The 18,746-nt window shown below is 38.2% G+C and overlaps 1 protein-coding gene across 10 annotated transcripts in view; it reads right to left on the minus strand.

Moving 5' to 3' along the window:
• Positions 1–18,746, minus strand: part of CREM (cAMP responsive element modulator) — a 34,049-nt gene that overhangs the window by 13,536 nt on the left and 1,767 nt on the right. For 4 of the 10 annotated variants that reach the window (XM_014944988.1, XM_014944987.1, XM_014944982.1 and 1 more), the window contains exons 2-6: positions 13,993–14,105; positions 13,217–13,340; positions 5,476–5,622; positions 1,906–1,997; positions 1,614–1,759 (exon numbers count right to left, since the gene is read on the minus strand). In XM_014944988.1, the coding sequence (XP_014800474.1) occupies positions 1,614–1,759; positions 1,906–1,997; positions 5,476–5,622; positions 13,217–13,340; positions 13,993–14,033 (550 nt within the window). In that variant the 5' untranslated portion in view covers positions 14,034–14,105. Of the gene's footprint in view, positions 1–1,613; positions 1,760–1,905; positions 1,998–5,475; positions 5,623–13,216; positions 13,342–13,992; positions 14,106–16,229; positions 16,246–18,746 lie in introns of those variants that run through there. The other 6 variants (XM_014944985.1, XM_014944984.1, XM_014944981.1 and 3 more) reach the window with 5 other exon arrangements.

Raw genomic sequence — 18,746 nt, forward strand, 5'->3', positions numbered from 1 at the left:
AAGCAGATTGTTGGTGATATTCTCTGTTTGATTTTTCAGAAGTAAATATCTGATTGAAAAAGAAAGCAAAACCTGTGAATTTCATTATTCTTTTATATGCTTCCCTGTCACTAAGATTTATAGCTATGTTCAAATTAAAACATCCTCAATTAAGAGGTAAGAAATACCTCTTGCAAGACATTGCTAGTAGAAGTACAACTCTGGTTTCTTAGAGGAATCTAAGATCAAGAAACCTAAACTCCTAACTTCTCAGAAATCCTAAGGGTTTGAAGGCTTAATAGAACACAGTACAGACACTACAGCACTTCTTTTTAAGCCTTGAAACTGAAAAAAAATATATATATTTATGTATTTGAAGCTAAACCTAAACAAAACCAAAAATATAATTCAAAAATTGAAGAAAATAATTTAATTTGGTCCAGGATACCTGACAGATTTTTTTATTGGGTGTCATTTACCATGACTACAAGTCCACAGAAAAGAGCCCTTCAGATATTGGATATCATGAAGCAGATGTTTATGTCTATACCTTACAGAAAGGGTAAGAAAAGCAGCTTAGGAGCCCAAGCTTTCTATGGAACCCGTACTTTCTATGCTGAAGGGGTAGATATTATTATAGGCAAATTCTGCTGTCTCAGAGTTCTTAATTACTTCAGTTGCATAAATTAAATATAGCTGATGAATTCTAAGGGTGACTAGAATACAACTAGAGAAGTACTCTACCCTCTTTTCTATGCCATTGCGATGTTTCAATAGACTTCCTCTGTTCTCTTGTTTCAGGGAAAAAACCCCACATTTCTTTTGCAATTTTCCTGTCATTACATCAAAGGAAAACTACCTGCATTTCACATGAAAATACATGAAAAATATAACTGAAGGAGTGCAGCTTTATCCAATACATAATTGAAAAACCAGTTGTTAGGAAATTATCCCTTAGATGCTATATGATTAAGTCGAAAGAAGTTGTAGGGAGCGAGGTATGCAACGTTTTAAACATAAATACAGGAATTAAAAAAAAATAAAATCTATAGAACAAAACTGTGAATCTAACTTTCAACTTGCATTTGGATGAAGTATCAAATGTTGGAGACCATGATTTAGGTTAGTTTTGCAGCTAGAGTGTTCATACTTGACAACTGGAGAGGAAGAGACACAGTTCTTTCTTAAAAGAAAATTCACAGTTAAGAAATAATTTCATACTCCAACCTTACACTTTAAAAAAGTCTAATACACTAATTGTCATGTCATGTAATGAATACCACTATTACACAGCAAATCACAGTAATGTGAAACTGCAATGATTTATAGCACTGAACATTCACATGTAAGTGTCAACATTTTTCATTTCACCTAAGCCTCACCTCCACATTCTTAATACACGGCAGCTTTAGGACTAAATCTGGCAACCAACAAACATTACAATAAACAGACTAAAAGTCTATAATGCCCATGATAGGAAAATATAAATATAAAAATTGCAATTATTTAGAAATATAGAAGCTGTCATTCTTCTTCATCAAAATTCAACATCTCAACTTCACTATGGAACTCTTCAAAACAAAGTTGTTCCTATATATTTTCTGCAACGTCACATAGTATCTTTGCAAACATACTGTATTGCCCTGTGTTAGTGTGATACAGGTTGGTTGGCATGGCCATCGCAGAAATTCCAGAAGGTGCTCCTTCATCATCTGACTTGTCTTCTTCTTCAATCTTCGGTACTGCAGGACCATCTGATGAGAGTTCATTCAAAATTTTTCTAAAAAGGAATGTAAATAATTTTATATATGTGAAGATCCCTATCAATGAGAAAACTAAGTCACTCACTGGCTTTTATCAGACAGTTTTGCTGTAATACATAAGCTGCCTTTAAAAACCAGCAAGACCAAAATAAAATGTCCTTACCGGTATGAAGGCCTTCTTGAAAGTATTTCCCTACGTTTTTGAGAATCAATTATCCCTTCTGATTCTGCAGATTCATCTGGAATTGATGCTACCTGTAATAGCAAAGTTTCTGAAATTCATAACTTAATAAAAAAAAAAGAAGATAGCAGCAGAGTAAAAGATTATTTTAAAAAGTTCCTTCCATGTTTGCATACAGGAAGTTTCTGCACTTATGTATCACTAATCATGTGATCTTGGACTTCCTTTTTCCAAAGCAAATCACATATTATGAGGTTAGCAATTCAATGCCATTTAGATTCTTCCATTTGAATAAGTAAAAAAATAAAAATAATCCAGGTTACTTTTTTGTGAAAAAGTACTGAAGACAGAAGATTTAAACATGAAATGAAACATTTAAATACAGTACTGCACTAATGCACCTTATACAACAGTATATAATACAAAAGCCTCTTCAAAACCACACCAAAGCTACTTAGAAAATAAGTTTATTTAAATATACACATTTATTACACTTAGCAACACATGTTCATAAATACAAATACATTGCTTAGTAATACTGTGCAAGTTTTAGAAACTCCTGACAAGTCAAGAATGTCTCATTTTCTCAGACCTTTATTAGTAGCATTTTCACAGGTTCTCTCTTAAAATTACCAAAGATGACATTAAGGCCTGGAACTGTATCACACTCTTTACCAGCAACAATCCTATTACACAGAACTGAAAGTGATTACTGAATGAGGAAACACACTATTTTCTTCATTCATGTAAGTACTCAGAACTATTGGTGTAAGATTTCCAAACTGAAACAATGCAGTAAAGTTAGTGTGGAAGATGACCTTTTCACTTGAAGGCAGATCAGACTGCAGTTTCAGACTAAGCGCTGTTTTAGGCTAACATTGAAAGTCATTAAATCTCTACACCAGCCTAACGAAAAGAAAAGACCACCTAGAAACAATGAGAGGTGCTTCTGCATGTCTACAGATGTATAGCTCCAAACCAGACTGCAGAGCTGACTGGCAGAGAAACAAGAGCTTCAAGAAGTTTGTATTCATCCTTTTGCAGGATGGACCACCGCTGACCAGCAAAGATGTCTCTGAAAAGTATTTCTCTCCAGTACCCTACATGATCTGCTTGTGGATCAACCTTCAAGCCACTGGCATAAGCCTTCAAAACTAAAGCAGTATTACACAGCTGAGAGTCTGGGCATCCCATCTCAAAACAGAACTCTCATTCTGCAGAGGGAAAAAACAATAATAAAAATCTATTTGGCTTAGGCCAAACAGCAGGAAAACAAGACCTTAGCGCCTTTAAACCTTCCCATTCTACTAAGGGTTACCAGTAGCCACCCTTAGTTTGTGAAGAGGGCCAAAGAAGTCAAGAACAGCCATACTTTGGGGAAGAAGGTAAGGAAATCAAATGATGATTTAAGCATTTTAATGTGAAAGAGGACACTTTCTGCAAGAAATTTCAAAAGTTCTAATTTTCTTCAAGACAAAGAGATAAATTTCATGTTTCAACTTGTTCTAATAGCAAGCAACCACGTTCACAATGCTAATCAATTGAAGCCACTGGCATTTGTTCCTGGGTATCATTCAGACTTCAGCTTTACCACACTGCTCTGCATTTGAGCAAATTTAACTTGGAGCTCATATTAGTCCGCCAATACCTGATACGTTACAGGGAGCAAGTAGAAAAGTCAAAGCAATCTGAACTTCAAACCTTCCTACAAGTAAAACAACATTAACAAAACAATAGGGAATGTGATATAGCTAAGCATTTCTTTTTTCCATCACAAAAGCAACAGTATTACAAGAAAAAATTTTGAACACCTTCCAGTTTTAAAGCTGCAGGTGTTTGAGGGAGAGGTCATGGGAGCTTTAGAATCAACCCTCAGTGTTTTTTGCCTTTTTTAATATTAGAGTAAATTGATATCATTTCCCAAGTTCCCCACTGTTTGGCAGAGATAGGATATCAAGTTAAAGCCAAACAATCTGGAGGAAATGCCAGGTGGCAGGATAAAGTACTTAAGAGGATCACAGAAGGGCTCAACAACCTCTGCAATGGAGTCCTTTACAGTATCTTCAAGCCCTTCTTGTACAGTCACCTTAATTGCCATTAGCATGCTCAAATGAAACCGAACCAAAACCCTAGAACTAACTATTAATCAGGACACAGCTTTCCTGTCTCTCCTCCTTTGGGAAAAGAAAGACAGCCAGAGTTCACTCAATACAACAAACAGTTGACTTCCACTCCCCTAAGACGACACAGAAGTAGCTGGAAAGAGATTCCAGACAAATTCTTCCTCCTGAGTTTTGCAGCATGACCTCTATATTTGCATGTATGTCCTGACTATAGTGACTTGAAGAAAAGCAGTGGCAAACTGGGAATGACTGTAACATGCTTATCTGATAAAGTTTACTCTAGGACATTATCGTTAGAAAGAATTCCATTTAAGAAAGTATTTATTTTGTAGTCTGATTTGACTTCAAGTTTGACCAAACCCAGGTGTTTTGCCATCTTCCATCCCTGTTGCAATAGTGATCTAGAACTTGAAAACCTTAGCAATTCCTATCATCTACACCTACTGCTTACAAATAAATATTCAGTATCTGGCCACAGTTTTATTCTTTTTCTCTAATCTCTAAGATAAATCACACTTATATATGCCTGTTTATTTATTATACTTGAAAGCCACTAAGTCTCAAACATTAAAGGTGGCTTCTCAAGCAGACTGACAACACGTCTTTTCCTTAACATGTTGCAATGACTGCAGGTAAAACAGTTCACACATAACAGGTAAAGAGCCTTTCACCAGAGATATCAATTCTATTTGCAAAAGCAGTTCAGTTGACATTTCACAATCAGATTTTAAGAAAACTAGAGCAAAGGCATTCATAGCTACAAGAAAAACACCAATGGGAGGCCAAGTCACTTTCAAAGCACTGCAAGTTCATTGTCTCTATTTTCACTAGTTAAAAGCTCTGAAAACTCTTAAGCATATTGCACCAGTCCCTGTTTTCTAACACCCGCAATTTCAAACATTTGCCAAAAAAAAAGTTTGTTTTGATGCTACCCTTATTTTTGATCTTATATCCACACCAGATGCTCTAACAGGATCTGCTAAAAACAACAAGGAATCATTTGACTATAATACATTTACTTCCATTACATCCAGATGCTTTCCAAAAAATACAGTATGAGATACTTGCAAATTTACGAGTTCGCAGTCTCATTAGAAACATGTTATTCATAGAATTTAACAGAACAGAAAAACCTGCAAGGTACAGTGAAGTCAGGCCACATTATTACACAAATATGCTATTGCTTAAGGTTCAGGGTTCCAAGACACAAGTACTTCAAAGACAAACAGGAAGCATTAAGGAATGGCTACACAATGCTTGTAGAGCTGCTACTGGTTGGCAGTTTGCCACCTTCCCCCCTGCTGTTTCTCGCACCATATAAGTACATCTTGCAGCACCCAAAAGAATGAAGAGAAAGTGAAGATGGGGTTGGGGGGAAGAGTTATGAGGCACCAAATATTCATGAAAATGTAAAAATAAAAGAGCTAACCTGAACAGCTTGCATGTGTGGTGACTGAATGACTGAGGGCTGTGTGGCTTGAATGACACCCTGGACATGAACAGTTTGACCAGAAGGCAACTGCACTAGAGTTACAGCTGGAGATCCTCTTCCAGCACTTGATGCAGCTACAGAAACCTGCAAAAATTACAATCATTGTGTTTAAGTAACATGCCTTAAGACTTCAGCATATGCTTTTAGAAGTGATACTAAAACAAACTGGTTCTGATGCCATATCTAAAAATAGCTAAATGTATTTAATTATCACATACAGAAATAAACAAGTTTTACTAGTAAAAATATGGTGTGCATCTTTCCAAATGGTATGGAAAGCTTAAAACTGTCCCCCAGAAAATTGCAAATCTGTCTTCCTTTTTTTCTTTTTTTTTTTTTTCTTCAGAGACTTCATGTTTTCTTTTCAGTAAAAAACAACTCTAAGCTATCACACACAAAATCTGCTGACGCTAGCATGAAGGTTAGCAAGAACCTCAAGAAATGTAACAAAAAATATCAATAACTGAAGTGTTATGTTGCTACATCATCATAAAGGACAGAAAGTTCTTAGTCAGGAAAAAAAAAAATAATCCAGAAATGCTTTGGTTTTGCTTTGTTAGGCAAGAAGTTTAGTTTGAACTTATGCTTTTCAGACAGATGTCTCAAGAGATGTGAGAACTTTTCAGATAGCAAAAAAAATTGTTAAATAATACAATACATGGATTCATATGTTGGTTTAGTTTAAGAAATCCTCTTTTTAGACATATATATATATCATTCAAGAAAAACAGAGTTGGAGTGTACCAGTGCCTTAATATAAAAATAAGGAACAGCTGTACCTTCTTTAGGCCTAGCAAAGCTGAAGAAAGTGTTTTGTTCAGGAATAATCTGATCCCTTTTTCTGATGACATTTTAGAGCACACACAGCTTTCCCCAGCCCTTGGCTCTCAAACATCAGTACAGAGAATGAATGGGTTAAGAAACAGTTCAACACCTACAGGCTAAGAAATAGTCCAATATTCATCCTATTACTGTTAAGTCTATTAACAGAAACAAATACTGAAGGGAAAACACTATGATTAATCTCAAGTTCTATGTGATGAAACATCTCTAAACTCAGAAGAGAATGACCCAAATAAATCATACGATAAAAAGACAGTGTTTTTCAAAGTAAACTGCATTGAAAAAGATTATTTATATATTCTGCACGTACAAGAATAAACCCAGACTCATATCTAAAATTCTGGTATTATTCCCTTCCCAGCTTACTTTTTGGGGCTGAGAAGTATCTGGTATGACCAATAAAGGTAAAAAAGAGATGACAGTGAGAAGAAAAGCATGATGAATGCTGAATACAAAAAGTTAAAGAAAGTTTTGTATTTTTCTTTATTCACACTTCAGGGTTTGTTTTTTTTAATTCCAAATATAGTAAGAAATTTTCATTCCTGATCCATAAGTCATTGCTTGTCTGGGAAATATTCATTTCTTGATGTAAGAGAAAAATTTTAGCTACTATCAAAATGCATTACTATCAAAAAGACCAAATGTTGCCTCAAATGATGTTGAGGAGACAATGTTTCTAGGAAACACTGACAGGATCTTGTAAACATTCACTATGTAATTATTCAATTGTTATAGGAAACTGAACCACTTTTCAGGAAGTAGAACAATTGAGGATATTTCTAACCCTGAAATGGAAACTATCATTCCTTAAATGGCATCAAATAGCAAGGATATACAAACCTTCTTCCCAATCAATAAAACAAATATTAACATTAATATCAGAAATAGGTATTTAAGATTGCTATCTAGAAAGCGTCAAAGACTTGAAGAGTATGAGCTACTTTGTGTCAAAGCTGACATCATACCTAACCCAAGCTTCAATGAAAGAGCATGGAGCAGTCTGTATGTTTACAAAGCATTCCAACCTTTCCAAACATTACAAAGGCAATTTCACCAAACCTTTTGATTTACTGCCACCTTTGTGAGAGCTGCAATCTGATACAATATTCTGCGTATCAGAAAGAACTTTCTGAGTACGGCACAGACAATACAAGGTGAACAGTTTATGAGTTTGTTTTTAGTACACAATGGGTCAAGCACATATAATCAGGAAGTGATCCAGTGCTCAAGATTAAGAAACACTACATTCATTTAAAAACTCCTTATTCAGTATAACCATACAACAAGAAGAGAAAACCACACTCAGCTAATACTCTGAAATGTACAATATCACAGGAGAAATTGTTTTGTCCCCATTAATTCAGATAAGAGATTAAATGGGGGAAGTAGGGTTGAGGGAAAAGGACATGGTAGTGTTTTAAAACTGGAGAAAACCAGAAGTGATTTGTTTGTTCATTTATATCTATTTTAAATAGCTCAACTTGATTTGATCACCGTTTGCTGAGTTTCCACAAATACCCAAAGGTTCTACAATGTGTAATCCACAAACTTTACTTTAAAATGTCTGTGATTCCTTTGTATTAGGTTTGTTCCTACAACTAAGACTGAAAAAAATCTTCCCAATTTCCTATTCTGCATGTTTTATAAATATTAGAAATTATTAGAACAATTTTGATTCACATTTCCCTTTGCAGTTTTCAAATGGAACATTCCCGTGTTAACCAAAATACTAGAACCTTTTGATGCTATAACGAATAAACGCTGACTGAAGCAGACTTGGCAAAAATATTACTTTCTGACATTAGCGATGAGCAATGCGACCCTTAACATCATTACTTTAAGGGCTGTCTGGTACAATGACTGAAAACAATCCACAGAAGCAACTCAGGAACACAGAGGGCGAGGGGAAGCTTTACACAGTAAGCACCTGATTAAACAGTGTAAGGGTTATGTCGCTGACAGCAGCAAAGAGACTTTAGATGTTGTAATGTCCTTTTGGGTTCTGTCCTCTTGGGTATGCTACAGCCAAGTCTAATAGCTTCAACAAACACCAACCATGCATTCTGTCGTAGCAGTGCAGTCCCAGACTTTGTATGTTTGGAAATGTAAGTGCTCCCTCTTCCAAGAAGGGAGAGAAAAGTAGCCAGCAAAAAAGATCATGAACTATATTCATACTGAGGCATACATTCTTTCAAAGAAAGAGCTTACTCATCAGTTTGCTGGCTTCAAGATGTGTTTCCATCCAAACAGTTATACTGTGGATGTACGCACTCTTGTCACCCAAGGTCAGATAACTTTTCCCTACAGAGTACTGCAGAGGTTGCATTCACATTCAACCTCAATCATACTGCTGATATGAAGTACCTAGTGCACAGCTCCATCTGATTATCTGTCCCCGCTGTAGAATCTAAACACCACAAGGACTCCAGAAGTAAAGTGAAAGTACTTCTGGTAAAGGGAGAACCAAGGTAAACGCATCTTGGCCTCAACTAACAAGAGAGCAAAGGACTGACCACACTCAAGCACCACTTATGGAAAAGCTGAAGACTGCAAAGTTCTGGTCAATTCCAATGCCAAAGTGGCAGCACATATTTTCAAGGAAGACAAGGTTAGGCTGATTTCAGCCATTTGGTGACAGCTTATCCTTGAGGAAGCACAAAATGGTGACAAGGCTGCAGTTTTACAATGCTCTAACATCAACTTCACTAAATGTCCTGGACTTGCATTTGGCAGGCTGATTTTAGAGCTGTATTTACAGTAGTCTGGAAAACTTCAACTGCTCTGTTGGGAGCAAGATTTAAGACAAAGCTGGATGCTGAAAGCCCAGAAGGAGAACAGCCCTTAAGTGCTAAACCTGAGCAGTCCCAGCTTGCAATGGCTATGCACTCCAGGCTCCAGAAAATTCCCTCTGCTCTCTCTGACAGGAGAGAGTGTAAATCCTGACCTCTGACTAGTTCAGGGCCAACACTGAGAACTCAACAGATGCTATCCCAGACCAAGACAGCAGACAGCTGTACTAATAGATAGAATATGACAAAGTTTACAGAAAGGGATTCAAAGAAGAACTCATCAAGGATGAAGGATTAAAAAAAAAAACCACAACTGAAACCATTTTGTCAACTCTGAAAATGGCCTAAGTACATTCATCTTACATTTTTATAGTTATATTTCATGTAGCTGAGCACAGGGCAACGCAGAATGCAGTATAGCCTCTAGACATTCTGCAAAAGGAACACCTAATTTCTCTTTGAATAACAATGCAGATGTAATTGTTCCAAGATATAAACTTGACCATCATCATCATCATCAGAATATTTCAATCCAAATTAACTTCCTTTTAAAAACAGTCCTGTGTGTATTAGTATAAGATCTGTGAGTGTGAGATAGAACCCATGGAGCCCATCTCAAAACAGGTTGTGAAATTTTGCACCTTGCACTTTTGTTCTTCCCTGAAGAAATGGCGTTAAGCTTCTGTGCACACAGGTGTTCTGTACACTTCAAACAGCTTCTAAAGACAACCATCAAAATTTTTACAAATTAATATTTTCTTACCTAATTATTTTGGTGGCTGGATCATGAAAACAATACTGTGTCAATTCATTGACTGTCTGAAAGCAAGGGGTGCAAAAAATTCAACTATAAATGTGAACTTACTCTAGAATAATTTTATTTTTAAAATAAACCTTTGAAGACAGAAATTGTCATTTTTGCCTCCATGGATGAAAGACGCATCTCATTTTTGCTAATTTCTAATTTACTAATGTCTACTTTTGCAGAAGTAGTAATTTTACTTTCATCACCAAAAAAATGCAGTATATAGCAATATCTATTACACAAGCTAGGGACAAAGAAAAAAAAGCTATCTTTTCTCTATTAATAATGTATAGTAAGTCCTCTTTAGCATTGGAGGTTATCCCAATCACACCACAGTGCTCCAGCCCAGACATTCTTAATGTCTCCCCTTCCTCCCAATAAGGGATACATTAAGAATTCTTCAGCACAAAAAGTCAGCCCTCTAGAGCTTATCACCTGATCGAATGCCTTGTCTACCTTTTTAAACCTAAGTGGCAGGTATTTCTTTAAAAAGCCTGAAGTCCAGAGGAGGGTCCTCCAGAGGACCAAAAAAAAACCCCAACAAACCCCACCACAAAAACCCCACCTCCTAGGCATCTGCATCCCTCAGCATTTTATTAGTCATTCCCTGCCCAAGGTCATAGTTAAACAAAAAAAACGAGCAAATTAAAACCCATGAAATTCCATCTGAACATAAAAAGCACCCACTTTTTTACTGTGAGGGCAGTCAAATACTGGCACAGGTGCTCAGAGAGCTTGTGGAGACTCCATCCTTGGAGATAGTCACAATCCAGCTGGACACAGTCCTGGGCAACCTGCTCTGGCTGACCCTGCTTGTGCGGGGGGGTTGGACAGGATGATCTCAAGAGGTCCCTGCCAATCTCAACCATTCTGCCATTCTTTGGTAAGAATGAATATTCAACAAAGTGAGTATTAAAAGATTATGTATTAAAATGCTTTAGTTCTGACTGAACAAAACCAAGGTTGAACAAAACAGTTTGTTTCAAGGATGGAAAAAAAAACCTCAACAACCAAACAAAAACCCTGCACATACACCTGAAAAGGAGCCCTCGGTTTCAGTGACCAGGCATTTTACCTTTTGGTAAGAACTAAGTCATCCTTATTTTCTCATATTCCTGCACATTTGCAAGAAAATTAGTAGGAAAGGTGACTGGAAGTTGGTGCAAGATATATTTCTGTCACTTTAAGTGGTTGTCTTCTCTTAACCGCAGTCCTCCAGAGGCCAAAGAGGGAGAAGGAGTTATCTGTGCCTTTCTGTAAGTTAAAATACTCAGATGCTGGACCAGCAGTAGAGACATGAATGAATTCCTCAGGAACACCCCAAATTTCCCATCCCATACCAGCAAAAGCAGACAGGAGATGCCCCACACCTCTCAACGTCCACCTCTAACCCTCGCCACAACAAAGCGTCTCACCTTCAGAGCCTGCCAGGTAGGAACGTAAGGTAAGAAAGTCCTCCTCATCTTAAGCCAAAGAAATGTCACGACAAGGCCTTTCAGCAATAAGCTTTCCGCCGGAGCCCGTTTTACCTGAAGAAATGCTGAGGCAGTTCAGCCCCACGATGCCAGGGTGTGTGCAGGGGCTGGGCAGGCTGGGGGGCGGCGGGGCGGCCTGCAGGCCCTGGCACTGAGGAGAGAGGAGCGGAGCCTCTGGCCAGGTCCACGGCACTGCCCTGACTGCTGAGGCCTCCCAGCTTCACTATTTTTCACAGAATGGCACACTTTAATCAACCCCGCTGTTCCTGATGGCCCAGGAGAGGAACATCGACCCCAGCTATGAGCGCTGAGCAGCCCTGACAGGTTCAGGCCTGATCTCTAGGCCATCTGATCAAAAAGAGAGACTCCCACATGTAAACGCCAGACAATTATCCAGAGTATTATCCTGAGCCTTCAAACTGAAGTACACGTGCTTCATGTCAGTGTTAATTGACCAAGATCAGCAGTACTTCAGTTACTAGTTTTAACGGAAAGTCCTGAGGCCCACACCCAGTACGGCAGAACCTTCAGGCACAGTACTCAAGCATCAAATGCAGATAAACGTAACAAGTGTTTTCCTCGGGACCGGCAGAAGCCCTCCTACAGCATCACTGACAGCTTTGTCTCTAGATGGGCATTAAAAATCCCAAGCGACCCAATTCACAGGTATTTTCTTCAAACTATTGCACAAGCCAATAGATTTTACATGTAAATCATCCTGTAAAGTTAAAATACAATTCTGAACTGAACCATCAAAGAAAGAAGAAATGAGGGGGATGACACCAACAAAGCAAACCAAATAAAATTCTTGGTTTCATGCTCCATTGTTAAAAAAAACCCAAACAGCATTCCCAATGTTGCAGATATAAAAACCACAACAAATGCCACAGGTAACAAAACCAACAAATAAGTGCTGATAAATATTTTGAGGTCCACTTTGTGTCTGAAGATCCAACAAAAAGCAGCTGCATTGTCTTGAAAATATACCTATAATGTAAATCAAGTACCTAACATACCAAATACTTGGTAAGATTTGATGCCATGTAACTTCTAACTTCTGATGATGAAGAAATTCTGTAAGGCGTTTTTTAAAATAATTTCCTTTATTTCACAAAGGTTTTCTGCAAATCCTTCTAAGGATTTAGCACTGGCACAAAGGCTATTTCTCTCAAGCACTGAATGTTTCAGCACATATTTTTAATGTTTGAGAATTATTTTTACATCATCTTTTATCCATTAACTACCAAAGAAGAATCCAGGTATGACTAACATACAGAAAACGTAAAGTCTATTTTGGAACTCCAGACACTGTCATTGAATGCACAGGGACAAAACAAAACATGCATATATTCAAAATGCACTTGCAAGACGTTGAAACACATTTTGTACAAAAAATGGAACTAGGAAAGAACCATGATCCTTTTTATTCAGTTTTCATTTTTGTTATACAACACATCTTCAAGATACACACATTTTAGCGATGTTTCCTCTTGCAGCCACCTCAACTCTTTAAGACCCTATTCCCATCTCCTTAACAAACATAATATACTAGCCCTTTGTTAAATACCACAGGTACAGTTTTCAGTATACCTTTGCTATATTTTCCCTATTTAACAACAAGACTTATAGAACGTGAGAACTCCATATAAATTGATAATTTTAAAGTCACTGAATTTTAAAGTTCTGAATATCACTTTATTGATCCTTCTCAGCAGTTCTGAATATCACTTTATTGATCCTTCTCATCTTTTCACTTTTCAACTTACCTCAGATCCTGGGGAAATTTTACTTCGGCCTGGCTGATTCTGAAGGTGACCAGCATCTCTCTCGGGCACAAAATCCACTGCACTGTCATCTGATTGTGATTCAACCATTTCCATGGTCATCCGTCTAAAAGTAAGTATAGACATATCTAAATAATGCAGTACAGGGAGCTATATCAGACATGTAGGGTGAAAACAGCAATTCCAGACTATTTTATATTTGGAGCAGACAACTAACAATTAACAGAAAATACATAGATTTCTCTCAAAACTGTCAGATTAGTTGAAATCCCTTCTTCCCATTCCCCCATAATAAAATATTAATTCACAGAGCCAGGAGCTCTAAAACAAGTATTTTGGAAAGCTGCAAGGAGGGGCAGGTCTGGAAATGGTTCTCAGGGGAGGAACAAGCACAGAGTCCCGTGCAGCTTGGATGGCGGGGCTGGGAGCACGGTGCTCCAGAGTGGCCCACCAGCACTGCAGGCAAGGTCCTTTGTGCCTCATGTCTCCCATCGGACAAGGCTCAAGCTGACCATCAGCCATGTGCTGCTACAGACCTCTCAAACCTTCTGAGATACTGACCCCTGGCTGGGATCTATGCTTGAATTGTCTGTAAACTACTCACGGCTCAAGACCCATAATGATTCTTCAAAATTTGCAGGTTTAAAAGTAAGGTAAGTTTTCATAGAATAAGCAACTCCCTGACCCTCAAAAAATTATGAGTTGTAACTCCATAGAGGAATTTTCAAAATATATCCTCTAGATAAAAATGCAATTACCTGACAGTTGCTTTTCCATATTGCTTGGCACATTTAGTCATAACGGAAGGAGTGTGTTTTAAAAGAAGAGCTTGGTTCTCTTCGGCTCCCTTTCTCTCCTACCAAACCCTGCACTGAAGGTGCAACAGGTGATGTCACAAACATTGCCATGGCAACAGATCAGTTTACAAACAGAACAGAGACAGGAGAGGGTCAGGCAGAGGCAGGCAGGATGCCCGGTGGGCATGCTCCCACCTACACCTTCCTTACACAAGGAACTGAGGCCGCAAAAGGAAGATGTGATACAGTTGTGGGATTTAAGAGGCAGCAAATCTGGCTTCCTTGGGTTCAGTTACTGTAACTAGGGGATGGCAACCCCGTCTGAACTCAAAGTTCAACTGTTTCAACTGGCTGATAGTTACTGCAGTTTCTTCTCAGGTCTTACACTGAGAGATGGAAGAGACAGGGAAGGAAATGTGCTAGGTGCCTGACTCCGAGGCTCCTGTATTTAGTCCCACATGTTAAAAGTTAACTACATTAAATCAAATTAAATATAAACCCAACTCCTTTTGCGGCACAATTTTACAGAATATTCCACAATCTTTGAAGAGAACAAATAACTTTTTTTTTTAAATCACCCTTTTTGCTAGAATAACGGCATGAAAAAAAAAGTCCAGTCAAATGATGCAGAGAAGCATATTTCTAGCTTCTGTTCCTCCAGTGGTTTTCTATTGACCAGACTTAACAGTCCTGACATAACAGTCTACGGCTAGTGGTAGCCAAGCTGAACAATTCAAGATTTTACGGGTTAGCATTAGTTTTTTTATGCCAACAGAAGTATGCCGGTACCAATTCAAATTACATTCATAAGGAAATATTTTACACCTAAAATCTTTCTACATTCCTGTCTTATTAGTTACCGCTAATTACATTTTCCCTCTCCGCACAGTCTAATTAAAGACCTGCTGAAATTCACCAAAGCACAACTCTGGGAAGAATGTTTTCACCAAGCTTTCCATCATAATTTTTCATAACTTTTACCTTATTAAAATATTTCAGCTTTATTTATGCTTTCAATATAACACTAATTTAAAAAGTAGGAAAAAAGTTGTTCCTCCTTGGTATACTAGGACCATCCATAGAGTCTCAAACATGAAAGCTCTGTCTGATTGATGTAAGACTGCCTCCATAAGCTTCAGAAGAGCTCACACACCAAGGAAGATTAATTAATGTATAAATCCTGGCAACATATTCATTGCAATCTCTTCCTAAAGATGGGAATATAGTCCAAATCAATTCACTTTATCCAGGCTCTGAAGTATTTTCTTACCCAAAGCCATCTGTTACAGATAACCTGCTGCTGAAAAAAAACCCAAGTACTTTTATTCCCACATTCCCATATGCATTCCATAGAAATTTTACCTGGAAAGAGCCATTCTTCACATTGTAAAAAAATAGGGTTTAGTTTCTAAATTTTAGCTAAATTCCTCACTTATTGCAGAAAACTATTAAAAAATTATTTGTTTACTACTTTGATGACCAGGATTTTTCTCCTAGAGTCTCTTCCTGTTGTGCTCCAGTAACTGAATTACCATATAGCTATGAAAAGAGCATCAGTGCACCAGAAAATCTAAGTTCTTCCTAGTATTTTACAAAATACAATAGAAAGGACTGTATTTTTTAGATTATCTGTGTTAAATTAGAAAAACAACAGCAAGTAGTATATATGCCAGTGAAATGACAAATATAATTTAGACTTACAACATACAAGAAAAATTCAAGCATTTACATAGATATTCCACCTGTAATTATTTATATTCTGACTCAACACAAATTAGTGCCTGTTTTAAATCTTTAGCAAAGTGGAGTAAAATCTGAAAATTTGTATACTGCTTTTAATTTGTTTGGGTTTTTTTATTGCCATAAAATGCAACTGTTACCCTAGAACACAGCAAAATAGTCTTTCAATGTAAGCTAAAATCCACTTTTTTTGAGAACCTGGTAATTCTAGAGACTTGACTAAAGATGCCATCCAAATGTAAAGACCTAACTATAGGCTATAAACCTGAAACAAAAATAACAAAGGGCACAAGTAATTTTAAAAATAGACTAGGTATCTTGGCATAAAACTTCAATGAGAAAGATGATTAAAGACAAAACGTAGCACATTAGTACCATAATGCAGACATGTTACAAGATTATGAATCTTCGGTAGAGATCACCGAATAGAATAACAGAGATATAGGGGATTACTAAACCTGCAGGTGAAGGTCAGTCGCAGTCACTTGAGCACACAGGGCTAGAAGCAGTACAGCCACACAGGGCCACATCACTTCGCGTGGGCTTGTGCGTGGCTCGAGCCCAGGCATGCTAACACACTCCTGAGTGCCACAGCCCACTCCAGGTTATCACCGTCTTCAGCGCACTCTCAAACTCACAGATTCCTATAACCTGAGGCGTAGGGGTTTTGTATTTCCTGTGGTATGTCATACATCGTTTCACCATGCATACATCAAACTGTATCAAATTCTTAATAAATATACATAAAAACACAGAACAAGATCATAACTATGCTTCTTCTAAAATATTAGTAATACGGACTGTGGTAAAAACCAGTTACTAATTCAGTCCAGAAACTACCAACATACACAGTTTTCACATGTATCACTGATTCAGTCTATACTGCAAGCAAATTCTAGCACATTTATTGCTTTTAAGTTACAAAGTAAGAAAAATCTTTTGCCAAGCACTTAAAATCCTTTATAACAGTGTATCAGTACACATCACTACTACACTAGATTTAAAATCTACATTACCTATGTTAAAGGAAAACCAAGCAAACAGTTTGAAAGTATATGGTCTTAGGTCCTGTTTAAAATACGTTTTACTTCATTGTATGATTGATTATATTAAAAAAATAGTTTTATATTTAGTATTAATACATTTATTTCTTACATTTTCCACCTTACTCTCATTGAAGAGTCATTTTAAATATTAGGCTGGATTTCTACATTATTAAGTAACACCTCTCCCCTCCCATAAAAAGGGACAAAAAAAAATTGCTTTCCATACCTGCTTCTTCCTACATAATAGCAAAGAAATCTTCAGGATCTGGCAGGAAATTTAACTGTTAACTAGCTAGTAACATTTCAATATATATTAGCAAGTGTGCACTACTGAGACAAACATACAGCAGCAGGTAAACACTGATTAAGAAGATGCACACTGATTAAGAAGGTACACATCAAAAGCTTCTTCAGCTGATAGCAGCACATCCCTGATGGGACAATACTGACAGAGAACATCTGCTAAAGGAAAATGTTGCCCAGGTGACCTAGAAAATTGGAAGTCATTTACAGCTAAAGGTGTGAACCTTTTATATATTTTGTTAATAGAAAAAAGGTTAAGAATAGCATCCCTATGTGTTCTTGTGTATAAAGACAAAAAATCCTTTTTTAGTCCTGCTGTTTGTTTTACTAGCACATCACTGAATATTAATATAAATATTTAATGTCTAGTGGTGAAATTAAACTGCATAAGCAAATGGGTACAGTATTTTGCATAACTGGAAATGTATGACCGTCTAATTAAATACCCAGAGACATTTTAAAGATAACTTCTTTATTTCAATGATACTTTATACATCAGAGACTGTTTACAAAGGTGCCTTATTACAAAGGAAATTGTAAGGGGCTAAGAAGTATGTTTCAACCCTTGCTCCAAATCTCTTTGAAGGCTTTTATTAACAGGGAAAGCAAGGACAAGAATTTACAAACACCTATTTTGCATGTATTGATGACCCCTCAGTTGAGTGTGGAAACTCTCAGAATGCACTAGTTTGAGAAGAGCATTGTGTTTTTACATATGAAGCCCACAATTTGTTTTACTACGCTGCTTTGAGAAGCCCACCAAGCCTGCAAGGTGGTCATGGGTTCCAACAGGTGAAATGAGCGACAGTGCAACAGACCAGATTCTGAAAGTGCCATCTTTCTGCTAAGTTTTCAGCATTAGCAGAATACTTATTAGTTTCTTGTGTCTCAAACTCTAATGCATTTCTTCGTTTTCCTCCCCAACCTTTTCTTCCTAGAATATCTTCACAAACCCTCAAAAAGGAATTGAAAACCCCAGCCTGCCATTGCTGTAAGCACAAGCACGCTACTCGTCACTCTGCATCTGCCACCTCAATAATCCAGACAAGACGGTGCTGAGCCTGCTGAGAAGAGGACACACGGTCCTCGTTCAGAAGAGTCCAACCAGTCCCTGAACAGGTACGAGGATCATTTATTTAAGTGTCGGCGCCTGCGGAATCTCTTATCTGCCACAGCACACGCTGCTCCGCTCAGCACCAAGTCCGACGCCGACACGGCAGTGGCGGATGCAGACAAAATCCTCAAACTTTAAGGCAGGACTCACTAAGCCCACTGCGGTCCTCTCCCACCTCGGAGAACCCTACGGGCACGGACGTATCCGGCCCCATCGGACTAAGGGGGAAAAGCCACCAGGCACCAGGGCCTACCCGCCCCAGCCAGCGCTCTCCCCTCGGCCGGGGCAGCCCCCCGGAGGCCCGGGCCCCGGACTGCAGCGGATAAACACGCTGCTCCCTTCCCTCGCTCGCTGGGCCGCCGACGGGCGAGTCGAGCCGGCCTCGCTCCGGAGGAAGGGCCCGAGCCGCAGCCCGCCAGGACCCGCCGCGCACCCCGGCTATCGGGCCGTAACGGAGCGGGGCGCTCGGCGCGTCCCGGGGCTGCCCCACGGAGCCGCGCGGCCCTGCCTCA

This window comes from Calidris pugnax, unplaced genomic scaffold (genome assembly GCF_001431845.1).
Source record: "Calidris pugnax isolate Ruff unplaced genomic scaffold, ASM143184v1 scaffold54, whole genome shotgun sequence".
In the NCBI taxonomy this organism is placed as follows: Eukaryota; Metazoa; Chordata; class Aves; order Charadriiformes; family Scolopacidae; genus Calidris; species Calidris pugnax.